The sequence below is a fragment of the Letharia lupina genome (genome assembly GCF_014066315.1).
Source record: "Letharia lupina isolate WasteWater1 chromosome Unknown contig_6, whole genome shotgun sequence".
NCBI lineage: Eukaryota > Fungi > Ascomycota > Lecanoromycetes > Lecanorales > Parmeliaceae > Letharia > Letharia lupina.
Window position 1 is genome coordinate 1,616,755 of NW_023502975.1, and position 14,708 is coordinate 1,631,462.

Here is a 14,708-nt window from a genome sequence, read left to right on the forward strand (position 1 = left end):
ATGCCAAGACTTTCAGCAGTGAATGCGGCAGGCCATTCGAATTTGCCTGCTCAATCCGTGCCTGAGTGATAGATGAGGGGTTTCAGGAGCTAGAGGACTCGGGATCCAGCTGATGCGACTCAATCGGAGTGAATTTGCAGGCCTTGATGAGCGCAGTGTGGCAGCGGGAGAAAAAAGGAAGCTTGCCCACTCACCAGATCACTAAGACGCTGACTTGGAACGGACTGACAAAGCTGATACCGCGAGTCGAAAGCCACAAATCAAGAACACCCGCGACACCAAGGGACACGAAGGCGAGAGGAAAAGATTCGCGGAAGAAATGCTTTTGAATGAGCAGGTCGAGAAGTTGAACTTTGTGCTGAAGAGTGGAAAAGAAAAAGCTGAGAGTGGGAAAATCCGAGTGGAGGGGAGAGCGTCACGCTAGTGCGCCAAATTTGTTAAGTAGTGCCACGGCATGTGCAGGAAAGATTTTAGTAGTTACCTCCACCGTGACTTTTTACTTTGCTGTGTCTACGCGATCAAAAGCATGTATCGTCAAGGTACTTTTTCAAGATTCCAGCTGGCGGGGTATTTCAAAACTACATGTGCGAACCATCTGTTGCCTCGGATTAATAGGTAAAGTACGGTAGGTCTATTTTTAATACAGTACTGCCTGCTGCTGCCATATGTATGAGTCTTCTATTATTCTTCATTCTTCTTCTTCTACTTACAAAAGACATGGAATCTCGCCGACTCTTGCGCTTGCGACCCATTGAGAAGCACCAAGCTTTCTGATTCATGATCTTTACAAATGATACTTCACTTCACGCCCTTGCGTTGGGCATCAATCCAATGCTTCTACGGTACTTTGAGCCAATTGCCGGTCAAACTGCAGGAGCACAGTACCTAATAGTGTTCCACCCGGCCGGCCTAATTTGCTCTTTTGCTATTTTACAAAAGTCGCAATTCTTTTAAGCCAGTCCTGTTTCAATGAGCAGGCATCGTACTGTGGTTCACCAATAGGGTCTCATAATCAGGGATCTGCATTTGAAAGCGAAGCATCGAATATGGCAGAAGTGCGGCCCAGGGTCAGCGGAGAGACCTCCTCAATAGTGGGGAGTGGCCAAAGTCTGGCGGTGAACATATGAATCGGAACAAGTGTCTTTCTTGACCGCCTGCTTCGGGATTTCCATTCGCCAGTCATGGAGAAGATCGAGAAGATCCAAGAGATCCAAGAGATCGAAAAGATCTGGGCCTTCGCATTAGTATCACAGATGGAGGCACATTATTCTTGTTGGTACAGGGCTTACCTACTTTCATGGGTTGAGTTCCGGCAGCAACCGTAGAGCGTACTCTAGAATTATGTCTTGCAGCAAATATCGGTCACGTGGGTCACGTGGGTCCCGGCGTTTCCTCCTCACAGCCTCACAGTTTGCAGTCCATTGGTTGCAAACCCTCGAACGAGCACAAAGTGTATATAGCTGAATCAGAACACGACTCGTAAGCCGTTGATTATAAGTTAAAACATACAAAGAGTATCTTATTACAGGTTCATATCCTGAATTCCTCCATGCCATTAGAGACATATTCCCTGACGCCTTGCTGCCGAGTGCCAGTCCCCTCTTGCAATTCAAGTCGTCGAAATGTTCTAGATGAATGAAGATATTTGCTCGTTCCCTAATTACTCTTCCTTCGCTTCATCCACATTATTCTCTTCCTCCGTCGGTCGTGGTAGCGCACAATCTAAGCTCCCAGTCCCTTCCTTGTCTTGTTCCAGCCCTTGGATATTCAAGCCCATCCCCTCGCTTTTCACTTCGTTTCCCCCTCCTTCAGTCTTCTCTTGAAGGAGGTTCATGAGCGCTGGGGGTCGCTGTTTCATGGCCCTTGCTTTCCCAAGGCTGATGGTTTTCTGCTGATATGTGGTGGTGATGGGTTTGGTCTCGTCACGGTCAATGGTTGCCTTCATCAACGCGGCCATCCACAGACGGCCCTGGGCGATATTCTCGACGGCAAAATAATGAACAGTTGGTTTCGTGAAGTTGACGGCGCGGGAGAGACCAGTACGGGGTGGAACGAGCTTGAAGATGAACATCGAGTCCGAATCAGCTTTCTGAACAGGCAATCTAGATTGTATTGTTGCTGCATCTTCGGAGGCTAAAGTCGGCATCTGGGCGGTTGCAGGCGACACTGGAGAGGACTTTGCACCAGTCACGGTCGCGTGGATACCGGCGATGATGTCGCGATCGGCCGGGAGGACGCGATGAGAGGAAATGTCAATGAGACCCTTCTCTTGTGTATCTGTCTCGGCATAGTAATATGAGAGACGGCGGCCGCGCAGCACAAAAAGTCGAGGCTTCCAAGTCGTCATGATGTTGGACGACCGTTTTTTCATCCAGCCACTATAATCACAACCCTCCATTTGATCCTTAGGAGACTTATGCTCCAGGCCGCGGATGTATGCGCTGGTCTCCTTCTTCGGTTTCCGACGCGTCCCACTGGTAGGTGTGAGTCTTGTAGGTGCGCCACTGGTATCCTTGGAAGAAGCATCGGTACTCTCTCGCTCGATGCTCTGAGACGCTGCAGAGGGCGATGTGGAACCTGTACGCGCAGGAGATTGTACAGAAGCCTCCTTGATTGGTGATGGGACTGAAGCTGGAGTGGAGACAAGAGCCCTCTCGGTGCCGGTAACGGCGTCTGAAATAGCCCGGAGACCCATGCGAGGCTTTGAGATTGACTTAGCGGGAGCGACTGCCGACTTCGGTGAGCCATTCGAAGCTGCTCCATTGCTGGCGTCGGTTGACGACGTTATTATCTTCATATTTGGCTTTGTACTTGTGTTTTTGCTGTCATACTCAAGCTTAGTGACAGTTGGTGAACTTATATCAGCCGTTGATGGCGTCGCCGTTACTGCCTCGTTGGCAGAGGAGTTACGAAAGTGCCCCATGAAATTGTTGTTTTGATACAGCTTGGTCGCAGGAGAGGTTAGAGCTGCTACAGTATCCTTGATAGAATCAACGCTGCTAAAACGAGAGTGGCGCATTGCTCCCGCAAAGCTCAGTCGTTTGGTCTCTGCATGGTAAGAGCTCTGCCGTGAGTGATTCACGCTAGTAGTGTCGCGCTTTCTTAACACGTTTCGTGCTTTCTTGCCATCCATTTCGCCGCCAGAAACGTACTCGCGGTCAAGATCGCGTGAGATATCATGAGATTGACTTGACTCTGTAGCATGCGGGTCGAAGGTGTTGCGAAGAAACAAGCTTCCACTGGTAGCAGAGCGTGGTCGGCCGTTCATTGCAGGATGAGGACCTCCCATTGCCCAGTTGCGATCAAGGGAAGGAGATTTCTTATGCAGTGAGGTGATGTTAATTTGGTTAGATGTTGAAGATTCATCCGGTATGGTTGGAGTTGCTGGACTCAATGTTGAGGCGAAATCGACAGCAGAATGGCGACGTGAATGGTTGAACTCACGAACTGAGGCAGCCGAAGGTCTACCTGGACTGTCTAGTCCAGATTTGAATGTGAAAGAGACCGGAGTAGAACTTGCATCTCGCCTTTGAGAATGCAGCAGTTGGGGTGACGGTGAGGGTTGAGGACTCGGCCCATCATTTCGGATATACGGAGAGCCGTGTCTTTGATGAGGAGAGCCAGGACTTGGCTGGCTGAACAAGTTCGTTGAAAATGTTGACCCTGCAGCAGACCCTGCTCTCTGTAGACGAAGATCATCCGACGATGCATTGCTACTCATCATGTTCGTCGTTTGTTTCCTCATGATTTCAGGTCCTCGGACTTCCTCTTGCAACGCTTTTATTTTGTACCAGGTTCGCAGTCGGGGTCCTACTGGACCAAGATCAAATTCCTTCATGAAAATTGATGACTGATCCATTGCCAAAAGAATTTCTCCAGATATTTCTTGCTCTTTGAAGACCTCGCAGTGCCTCGGCTCCACTCCTATATCCTCCAAGTGTTCCGCTACTTGTCTTGGCGACCAAGTCAACACCTCTCTTTCTGTGTGAAGGTTGCGCTCTTCTTCGTCTGTTTCGTGGCCGTTTATATAGGATGTTCGTTGATCGATGTGTGTACTGTATTCGCTTCCAGACTCATTCGTCAGCCTCCTGGCGGCTGCCAGCCCTCCAGACCGAGGATTCTTCATGTCTGTAATATGCTCATCAATCACACTCAATGTTTCATTCATCACTGGGCTATCTTCGTCTGGCCCTTGATGCATCATACTGAGGCTTCTTTGCGTAGGCGTAGTAGCGGCCATCGCTTGGGATCCTATAGAGACACTCGGGACTGAAACTGTCCTCTGGTACGGCGGAGTGGTGTTCAGAGGTGGTGGAGTTGCGCCGTCAGAATTTATAGGCTCAGGTGAGCCTTGCAAAGATAGCGTTGCTATTCCCTGTTTTTGCCCTTCTTTTCGGGATGGATCACTTTTATGGAGATTGCTTGTGTTGCCGGCCACAACTTTCGCGGCTGTGGACATGGTGGTTGCAGAGACTTGGATGGTCTTTGGTGTGGTTGTTGTGTAGACTTTCGAACAGAGTGTCAGCCTCCTTACACCATCAGCACTTACGGAGATCTCACCCTCAGGAAATAGCCCTGTCTTGCCGTTCTGTATGTGCTTTCCAAGATACCAGCCATCTCCAAAATCGTCGTCTCTTTCTATGAGCTCGATTCTGTCTCCCTTGCGGAGGCTCAATTCATCTGGGCTTCTAGCTTCAAAGTCATCTAGACGACCGATCGTCAGCAAAAAGATTGGTGGTTTTATTCCGATGGCATTGAGCGTTGAAAGAGATGTTCCCATGTCTGGAAACATAGCAGTGTTTGGATATGCACGTAGACTCCAGGCCAGCAAGTCAAACGTAAAAGATGGAGGGCAACTCACGAACAACCAGTAGCATGTCCCCATGCTCGGCTTTCTTCGTGGACCCATTTAGATGTCTCGATGCCATGGCTAAGCTGGTTTGATGCGTTGATGTCTTCCCAAAGCCCGTTACCTTTCAAACGGGGCAACTCATCAGAGGCGGTCTTCACGTCGGCGCAGGCGCACTCGACTAGAATGTCCGCCTGGTCTGGAACGGCATTTGATGGATCGCGTATGCTTCGGCCTTTTTCCCAGGAGAACCATTCAGCCAACAAATGCCCAATCTTGCGGCAAATGATCCAATGACGGGCTTGGTGGCTGAAAATGTTCTGCCTTGGATAGTTCCGACAGGTTCCGGTTCCGCAGTCCTACGATATAGTGGTTTGTGTATGTAGCGCTTGCGATTGAGAAGTTGATGTGTTATGAGCAAGATGAATAGCAGATGTTGGTGAACTTGATTGCTGGAGGAGCAAATCGATTGCCAACTTCTCCGGCTCCCAAGGCGCTCGGAGCGGTCACTTTCGCGCGCATACCTAGCTAAGGGGAGCTAGTCGGGCACTATATCCAGAAGGGCAAGGCTCCCTTAAGAGTAGCCTCTGCAGGGGATTTAAGAGCGTGACAGGTAAGGTACTCGTATCTGCTTTCAATCTCAAATCCATCAAAACATCTTCACACAGACTTCAGCACGCATCACTCGAATACGGGAAAGACACCACCGCTCTTCCTGGTGCTTATAAACAAGTTCTTCAAGTGTCGACGTTTCTTTCTCGGGCAGGGATAGGTACATATACGCCGTAGAAGACCAGCCTCCGCTGTCACACCTCCAATCTTCAAGCCTTCTTCCACTCAATGCACTGGACTTTACGCCCTACTTTGACGTGGGTCAGTCCAAGATTGGTCAAAGTTTTGCCTTGGAAGCATTCATTGTAATAGGTTCCTGCCTCAGATATGATGCAGGTTCATCAAGTCGTATTCATATACATCACGATGCTCAACGTTGCTCTTAGCAGGGCTCACTGATGGGTAGATCATGAGCAAAAAGCTCCCATGAGCCAATTCCGCCTGTCAGTGGATTCCCTCTGGTACCTGTTCGGCGAGAAAGGCATATTTGCCGGTTCAACTTTGCTTCAACAGACTCATTTCCATTAATTCACGAAGGCTTTAGAGAAGCCTTCCAAAATCCAGGCCAAAATGCGTGCCGCCAAAGCCCAGACGCGGACGACGGACGAATTTCAGCGGTCCAATTCAACTACCAATGCCTTCATAGGTGGCACACAAAAAGCCTGGATGACAGGCCAATCACCGCAGTCCACACGAGATCGATCCACTCCAAAAGTCTCCATGCCGAAAGCCCAAGAGCAAGCATCAATAATTTCACGTAGAGCTGAGTTGGCGCCCGAGGTATCCGTGACTGGGAAGAACAGCGACCTGCCTAGTACAGCATTCGGACCCGACTCCGACCGTGGCAGCTACCCTGCGCAACTGCAGATGCAGGGAGGCGCAAACAATCACACAACTAGGCCTTCAACTTCTCTCGCTGCCGGCTCAACTCCGCCGGTCCTATCGCCGCCGGCGCTAGAAGAAAATCCATACACCCCACCGGCAATTCCGATGGACGTCTCTGCCAACGCCGAGAATGTACTCCCATCTCCAAGCCCAAGCGTGGAAGCTCCGCAAAACAGCGTCCATGCGGTAGAAATCGAAGACGAAGGACCACAGCCTCAACCAGCCGAAGCCCGGCCGGTCCAGGCCCCAACGGCAACCCTAGAGGAGCTCGTGACAAGATGCGGAGGCATGGACAAGTTTCAGAAACTGCTCAAGGATGCTGGAAAAAGTAACTACGGGCCTAGTCAGATAGCTGCTTATGCGGTTGCACCAGAATTGTCTGGCGCTAGCTCATCGAGCTGTCCTCGACAACAAGGTCGGCCTCCGGGCTCCAAGAGCCAACCAAGGTCGGAAGCTGATCATGATCTTCCAGCTTTCGTCGCCAACAAACGCCCGCAAGACGTCACGAACGAGCCTAGGAAGCGACTGCAAAGCCTTTCCGGCTCATCTTCCGAAGACGCTTTAGTAATACCATCGAAGACTACAGCGCTACCCAGTCAGGAAGGTCAGAGTAGTGCAGCCGTCAGTCCTTCAGGAATCGAGATGCATCCATTCTTTTGGGCCCTGACACAACGGATGCAGCTCGTCACAATTTTGCCAAACCGCGAAGGTAGCCATATCGAGCGGCCACGTTTAGGATTGCTTCGCGAGGCCTGCGAAAAATCGGATCACTTCTATCTAGTCTTGCATCAACTCTTTTGCTTCGACCACGAAGTTCGAAAGTCAAATAGACAGATACCCGGTCTCAACGAAATGCACAGAAAGGGCCTGGACGTGGTTGCCTTTTTGTTGGTTTCTAATGGAAAAATGGTCGACGAGGCCGTTTCATGGTTTTCGACCTTTCCTTTACCTTTAGTGGACTTGATTATGAAGAGGCCAGAGTTTGCATCCGCATACGCTAGCGTACTGAGATGTCTAGAGAAGATGGCAACGTTTTGGGATGACATGTGGTCTCGATGCACGAAAAGGATGTATCCGCCTCTGGTCGACGAGCTCATTGTGCTTTTCAATGTAGAATCATTTCTGTTCCAGCAGATCATTTTCCGCGCAGTGTTGAGGGACATATGGCCTGGCAAGCCGGATGATTGTTTTTACATTACTGAAGAAGTATTCAATAGAGACTACAAAGATGTCATGAGCCGCTTGTCATCAGGCAGCATCCCCGTCGAATTAGTAACGCTCTACCAACAGGCTGTTATCAAGGACTATCAGCAAGCACTGGGGTTCCACCGAGGACATACAGTCGCACAGCCAACGGCGAGTGTAGCTCCTCCGCGGCAGCAACAGAGTCAGGCTCGTCTAGCCCCAGCAAACGCAAATTCAAACAGACGCAATACGTCTCAGTCTGAGCACAACAAGAATACTCAATCTCCTCTGCCAGTCGATCTACACGCAGCACAGCGCCACAGTCTATCCGCTGTGTCGGGCCCAGCGCCCATAGCGATCCAGGAAATTCAGATCTGTAGACAAGGCAACCTTTTGAGTCAATTTCAAACTCTAGCCTCCAATAGATTTCCTTCTCCGCAGGTTAGCAACTTTACACAATCACCTACGACATTGCAGGGCTTTTCTAGTCCAGGTGCCTCCATGAACTCACCCGGGCAACGAATCGGTCAGCAGCACCAGAGGGAACGTCGCACGTCCGGTATTGCGGGAAATTCATTGGGGGCTCTTGATAATCTTCACGACAATCCATTGCCGACGACGCCAGCCCAACGAACACCGTATGTGCTACCAACAAACGTGCCCAGACATTCTCATGTGCACCAAATCCAGCAGAATATTGGACTGCAACAGCAGTCTCATAACCGAGTACCATCTTCAAACATTGCTAATCCTCGGCCCCGTACACAGCCTGAAAATCGGAGATCCTTTAGCAACCACGCAAGTGAAACAAGTCTGCCGGCACTGAGTCCCCAACCATTCATACACTCCTCCTCTTCTCTTCCGCCCCATACGAACCCCACTCCATTCATACGCTCCTACCCTGCTCTTCCAACTCATGCAAATCCCACCGTGTCCGCTCTCCATCAAGCTCACCTCAGGAGTCCAACACTGGCATACTTTGACCCGAAGGAGAATCCAAGCAGCATGGCAAAGTGCTACAGATTTATCAAGCATATCTTAATGCCTCCCGAGGAGCTCAACAGCCAAAGTCGCCATGTGAGCTGGGACTTCAGCGTGAGCAAAGAGCTCACCGATTGGTTCGCACGTGATACCCCCGGTTCTCATGGGGCTCCCTCAACAAGGGCGATCGTGCCAGGCTCTCGGCTTTGTCGAATCCGCTGCATAAGTCTCAAGGACAGAGCTGGGATGCCTACTCAGAATGAGTGGGCTGTTGCAGACAATGTCTGGCCAGGTAGCACCGCCGTCGTTCTCAACGGAATTGCGCTTGACATTCGGAAGAAGACACATCACGGAAAAGACCTTCCTATCGACGTGACGTCTTATATTAAAGAGGGCCAGAACAGTCTCTCGACCGCTGTCATCGGTTTTCAAAAAGATAGCAACACCAGGTTTGCCATTGGAGTAGAAATCATACAGGTCGTCGACGAGCAGAAGATCAATGATGAGATGAAGATTCTCCCATGGCTCGAGGCCCGCAAGCGCATTCTAGATCAGTCCAAAACTCCGGATCCGGAGATCGAAGTCATCCAATCACAAAAGGTGCTTGACCTCACCGACCCCTTCACCGCCCGCATCTTCGATGTCCCGGTGAGAGGAATAAACTGCCACCATAACCAATGCTTCGACCGCGATACCTTCCTACAAACGCGTACTGCCAAAGTCCCCGGCGAACCGTGTGGACCAGATGAATTCAGGTGCCCTATCTGCGGCCAGGATGCCCGGCCACAGAGTCTGATGATTGACACATTCTTCGTGGACGTACGCACGGCGCTCAAAGAAAGAGGTAAATTGGACGCAAAGGCGATCATACTTCACGACTCTGGAGAGTGGGAGATCAAGGAGGAGGAAGAGGCGACTGGCGAGTCTGGGGACGGCACGGGCAGGAAGAGTGCGGGGCTGGCGGCAGCAAGGACCGCGAGCGTGTCGGTGGCGAGGCAGAGTGCGCCTCGTGAGGTGATTGACCTCGAGGATGATTGATGAAGCGATGAGTATACGACATCTCTACTTGTTGGGCTTGCATTGGCCATCGGAGGGCGGAGGTCGATACCCTGTTGCAAGTACGCACGCATCTCGGCTCGTCGGCTGCCTGTTGCAATCTATATTCCTGTGCATCGGAGAGGTATATCTGGGTGCCAGCATAGCCCATTTCCATTCGAGATCATCATGAAGCATCATACATATATAACACTAAGAGCTAACATCTATCTTCAACATCTCGCGCTACCGCCCTTGCCAGCACTAGCTTACCTTACCGATGAGAAACAGGCGCGCCAGACTTCGCTTTGTCTGCCCAAATTTGGACATCCAATCCTTTGTTTTCATCCTCACTCAGCCTCCTCCCTCATCGTTTCCGGAACGTGGCTGCCCGACCGGGTAGATGCACCAATCGATAACTATTGTCGCCGCAAGCGCTGCAGCTGCACGGTCTGAGGCGGCACCCCTTCAAACGAGGCTCTCTCCAAGGCGTCACAAACTGTATCCTCTTTTTCTTTGCCTTTCTTTTCTACATTCTCTCTCTTTCTCTCCAATCTGTTGATTCATTCGATCCTCATAGAATTCTACACATGTCTTTGAGCGACAAAAAGCATCATTTTCTTTTAATTCACAGCTAGAATCCTCACCTCCCTCATAATCCCCCCCCCAACATACACACACACCCTCGCATCGCCATCGCCATCGCCATCCAAAATGCAACCCCCACGAACCCTCCTCAACCGCCTCTTCCCCCCAACTCCGCCCTCCACAACCACAACCTGGCAACGCGCCGACCCCGTCCCCTCCGCCAGGCTGCCGCATCCAAGGGTACGTACTTACGCACGCATGCATCATCACCATTATCAGTATTGTCAGAAAGAAAGCAAAGTCATCTCCAGCTGACTCTCCCAACACCAGCCCTCTTTCAAAATCGGCCAACGCGTCTACAACAAAGCACACTACGACGCCGAGTCAAACCTGCAGCAGCAGTCGTACTGGATCAAAGGCTGGAGGTGGGATCAGGTGTATGGGCAGATGAGGTATCTGTTGACGTATACGCCGAACGGACAGGTTTATGGGAGCGAGGCTGAGGGGAGCCTGTTGGTTGCTTGATTGTTCGAGGATGGTGGGGATGGCTTGGTAGTTGCGCAAGCGCTTGAAGGGGGAGTTGACGAGGTGGACGGGTGCTAGGCTGGTTGTGCTAGCTAAGGCCATAGATTCTGAGTTGAGGAATGACGGAGGACGGAATTTTGAAATCGTCCAGACTTGTATAAAGCCTTCTTAATGTATAATCAGAGTTGGTTGAGAACGGGTAATGTATACTCCAACAAGCTTCAGCTCTGTCAGACAGTCGGCCCACCTTTTTATAACAAAGCCGTAGAAGTTCAACAAGAGAATCCTCAGTCCGGCAATTATTGAGATTCCTGTTGATCAGGAGGCTTGTTCTGTGTAGATGCATTCTGCCCTCCAAACAGCTGCTCAGGAGAGTCGTAAAGCCCAGGTCCGTAGATGCCTGTGAACCTATGCAGTTCTCCAGATGACGGCTCATCGATATCGTGAGACGCGGGTTGCTCGATAGGTGTAAACCCACGGCGTTCTCCAGAGGATGACCCAATTGTATCGTGAGGCGTGGGTTGATTGGGGCTCGCAACTGCATAATTTTCATCAAATAATGACCCAATTGTATCGTGAGGCGCGAGACTGTCGATGGGTGTAAACCTGTAGCGTTCTTCAAATGACGGCTCTGGGGACTCGTGAGGCGCGCGTTGGTTGATACTCGGAGAGGCATCCTGCTCTTCAATTGAAGGCAAGAGACTATGGTAGGGGGCGAGACTCTCAATGGGTGCAAGCCCATAGCGTTCTTCAAATGACGGCTCTGGGGGCTCGTGAGGCGCGGGTTGGTTGATACTCGGAGAGGCATCCTGCTCTTCAATTGAGGGCAAGAGACTATGGTAGGGGGCGAGACTCTCAATGGGTGCAAGCCCATAGCGTTCTTCAAATGACGGCTCTGGGGGCTCGTGAGGCGCGGGTTGATTGACACTCGGAGAGGCATCCTGCTCTTCAATCAAGGGCAAGAGATTATCGTAAGGGGCGAAACTGTCGAAAGGTGCAAACCCATAGCGTTCTTCAAATGGTGGCTCTGGGGGATCGAGAAGTCCGGGTTGGTTGATACTTGTAGACGCATCCTGCTCTTCAATTGAGGGCAAGAAATTATCGTAAGGAGCGAAACTGTCGAAAGGTGCGAACCCATAGCGTTCTTCAAATGGTGGCTCTGGGGGATCAAGATGTCCGGGTTGGTTAATACCCGTAGACGCATCCTGCTCTTCAATTAAGGGCAGGGGATTATCGTAAGGGGCGGATCCGGTGATGATGAGTGGATCATACGCTGAAGAAGCATGTCGCCAGCCTCCCTCAATGACGTCGTAATCTTCATGAACCTCCACTTCCCTCGCTGGTGCTTCGTATGCCTCTCGACGCTCATCGCGGCCAGCATCAGAGATAGGCATTTGAGGACGCTCATTCGCAGTTGGCTGATTCACTAAAGGCAGCCTTGGTGGATGATGAGCCGCTTCAGAAGGTGTAAGAGCATGTCTCGCTTCAGATGATGGGTCCGGCGTTGTGGCCATCCCTGGTCGAAGCCTGTTCTCAGACATTAGCTACTCGTCAACAACTCGAGGCGCAGAGTTTCATTGCAAGGGGGGCACATGCAGATCTCCAAAAGAACCCAAAGCACGATCGCAGAGTCCTAGTTAGGAAGCACTCACTGATAGGGCAGCCCAATCAAAACCTCCGCCGCGGATGCTCGCTCATACGCCACTCTCTCCTCTCTCCCCCTCTCGCTCTCCTGCCTCTCGCTCTGATCCATCTGTTCCGATTCCCTCGTAGATGTTAGCGACTTGTCGACAACTCAGAGCGTAGAGTCTTGTTGTAGAGACGCATGTCTATCTCCAAGAGAACACAAAGCACGATCTCAGAGTCCAAGCAGGAAGCACTCACCCATAAACATATTTACGCATAACTTCCGCCGCAAATGCCCGTTCATACTCTATCCTCTCGTGCTGCACCCTCTCGTCGCTCTCCTCCCTCTCTTTCCTCTCTCTCTCCCTCTCTCTCTCCCTCTCCCTCTGTACCATCCCTTTCTGTTCCTTGTCCTGCCTTTCCAGCCTCTCCCACTTCCTCTGATCCCTCTCAATCTGCCTCTGAGCTGTCTCCCTCCTGATCTCCTCCCGTTCCCTCTCCCTCAATTCTTTCTCCAACTGATCTTTCTTCGACTCTATCAGCTCTCTTTGTTCGCTCGTCATCATATCCCAGTCCCTCTGCTTCTCCTCCAATTCCCTCCTCATCTGTTCCCTATACCTCTTCCTCTCCTCGTGATCCCTCCTCCTCTGTTCCAGCTTGGTAATCCTTTTTCTCTTCTTGAAAGTTCCCTGTCTCTTTTGTCCCCTCACCTGGTTTCTCTCTTCGTTCTCCCTGTTAGTCTCTCCGTTCTCCTTGTTCCTCTCTTCGTTCTCCCTGTCAGTCTCTCCGTTCTCCCTGTTCCTCTCTTCGTTCTCCCTGTTAGTCTCTCCGTTCTCCTTGTCATTCTCTTCGTTCTCCCTTGGCTGCGTTTCCTCCCTCTCTCTCATGGCCCTGGCAAATCCCAACCTCACTATACGGTCATGCGGTGGCAAAATCATCCACTCTATTGGCCGCATTATTTCCGCTAACAACGGGCTCACAATCATGTCTTCCGGCACACTTTGATAGATCGCGTACCGAAGTGCCGTATGTCCAGACCTAGGCTTGCATAGGAACTCGTTGATTTTCAGAAGGAATGCGTCGCCGCAGGTACGGTGCCCAAGCCAGGCATTGCAAGGGATGGTAACGGCATCGACGATGGTAAAGAGGAAGTAGTAGCCGCCCAGGGGTGCAGGATCGAATGGTGCATGTAGGGTTGGGTACTAAGTGACACTTTAGGGTTAGCTTTGCTTTCTCGAAGTTGGACTTTCAATCGCGAAATATGTTTTTTGAGCAGACACTCCCAAGACGTATTTCAAGATCCAGCACGTGGTAGAACAGTGTTGGATTCCCTGAACACGTACCACAGCCTTCGCAGTCGGATCCCCTTTCGGCCACCAATTCTGTAGTGCGGGCATGTAATAAGTCGGGTCGTTTTCTCCAGTGACGATCTCGATCATCTTTCTGTGGATAGGGGAGCCGTCACCAGGGATGCAGACGCACCACACGACTAGAGGCTCGACTATAGGCCTATCATTGGACTGGGGAGCAGTCTGATCATAAGCCGATGGGGTGGTGAAGGGCGTCGGTAGCATTTGAGGTACCTGTGACATTGCCCCTCCGTCTGGCTGCATTTGAGGTGTGGATGACATTGTTGCTTGAGCTGGTGCTTGGGGTAGCTGGAACGGTGTCATTTGGCCTGGTTGGCCAGTTAGCATTGGAGGTGGGTATGACATCGGTCCCTGATCCGGTGGCATTGGAGGTGGGTATGCAACTGTCTCCTGGGCCGGTGGCATCGGATGTGGGTATGAAGTTGTTGATTGACCAGGTTGCATAGGAGGTGAGCACGACGTAGTTGATTGGCCTGGTAGCATTGAAAGTGGGTATGGCAACGGTCCCTGAGCCAATTGCATTGGAGGTGGGTATGGTGTTGTGGACTGGCCATGTTGCATTGGATCTGGGTATGACATTGTCGTTTGGACTGGAAGAGACGTCAGCTTGATGGAAAGAGTATTGAGGGGTGTTTGCATGCTCACGGCGATGAGTGATTGTGAGGCTTGGTGTTTCGGTACTGCGAGTCCTGATAATATCAGATGCCATTTACCGCTGATTGGAAAACGGTCTTGATTATGAGAGTAGTGATGTCGCGAAGCTGATGTAGAATAATACTTAAACTTTGTTGCTGTCAAGATTGTATGGATGGTTCAGGTACAATCTTCGACTAAGAGGGGCGCAAGCAAGAGTAGTCTCAATCAGAAAGAGAAAGCGCGGCCCTGGAGCACCGCGATCAGCAGGAGCACTCCATCATTCATATCTCACATGCCAAGATCTGGATATTAAGCATCTCATCAACGAGGGTACGCTTAAAACTTTGATGCTTGGACCGGAGGGTGGACGGGGATAACATTTGCTGTCATGGATACTTCTCTCACTGGAATCTAGT

General features: G+C 51.0%; 4 protein-coding genes across 4 annotated transcripts; 2 read left to right on the forward strand and 2 right to left on the reverse strand.

Annotated features, from left to right (window-relative positions):
- Positions 1-1,660: 1,660 nt before the first annotated feature.
- Positions 1,661-4,928, reverse strand: HO133_009248 (uncharacterized protein; the record flags this gene model as incomplete). The annotated part of the gene is made up of 3 exons (XM_037300109.1): positions 1,661-4,506; positions 4,561-4,704; positions 4,862-4,928. 3 exons carry the CDS (start codon positions 4,926-4,928, stop codon positions 1,661-1,663), a joined length of 3,057 nt encoding a protein of 1,018 aa, XP_037154935.1.
- Positions 4,929-6,031: 1,103 nt separating this feature from the next.
- On the forward strand, positions 6,032-9,550 carry HO133_009249 (uncharacterized protein; the record flags this gene model as incomplete). The annotated part of the gene is made up of 1 exon (XM_037300110.1): positions 6,032-9,550. One exon carries the CDS (start codon positions 6,032-6,034, stop codon positions 9,548-9,550), a length of 3,519 nt encoding a protein of 1,172 aa, XP_037154936.1.
- A 711-nt stretch (positions 9,551-10,261) lies between these two features.
- Positions 10,262-10,660, forward strand: HO133_009250 (uncharacterized protein; the record flags this gene model as incomplete). The annotated part of the gene is made up of 2 exons (XM_037300111.1): positions 10,262-10,375; positions 10,466-10,660. 2 exons carry the CDS (start codon positions 10,262-10,264, stop codon positions 10,658-10,660), a joined length of 309 nt encoding a protein of 102 aa, XP_037154937.1.
- A 299-nt stretch (positions 10,661-10,959) lies between these two features.
- HO133_009251 (uncharacterized protein) lies at positions 10,960-14,295 on the reverse strand (the record flags this gene model as incomplete). The annotated part of the gene is made up of 3 exons (XM_037300112.1): positions 10,960-12,187; positions 12,545-13,488; positions 13,630-14,295. The coding sequence occupies 3 exons, from the start codon at positions 14,293-14,295 to the stop codon at positions 10,960-10,962; spliced, it is 2,838 nt and encodes a 945-aa protein (XP_037154938.1).
- Positions 14,296-14,708: the final 413 nt, after the last annotated feature.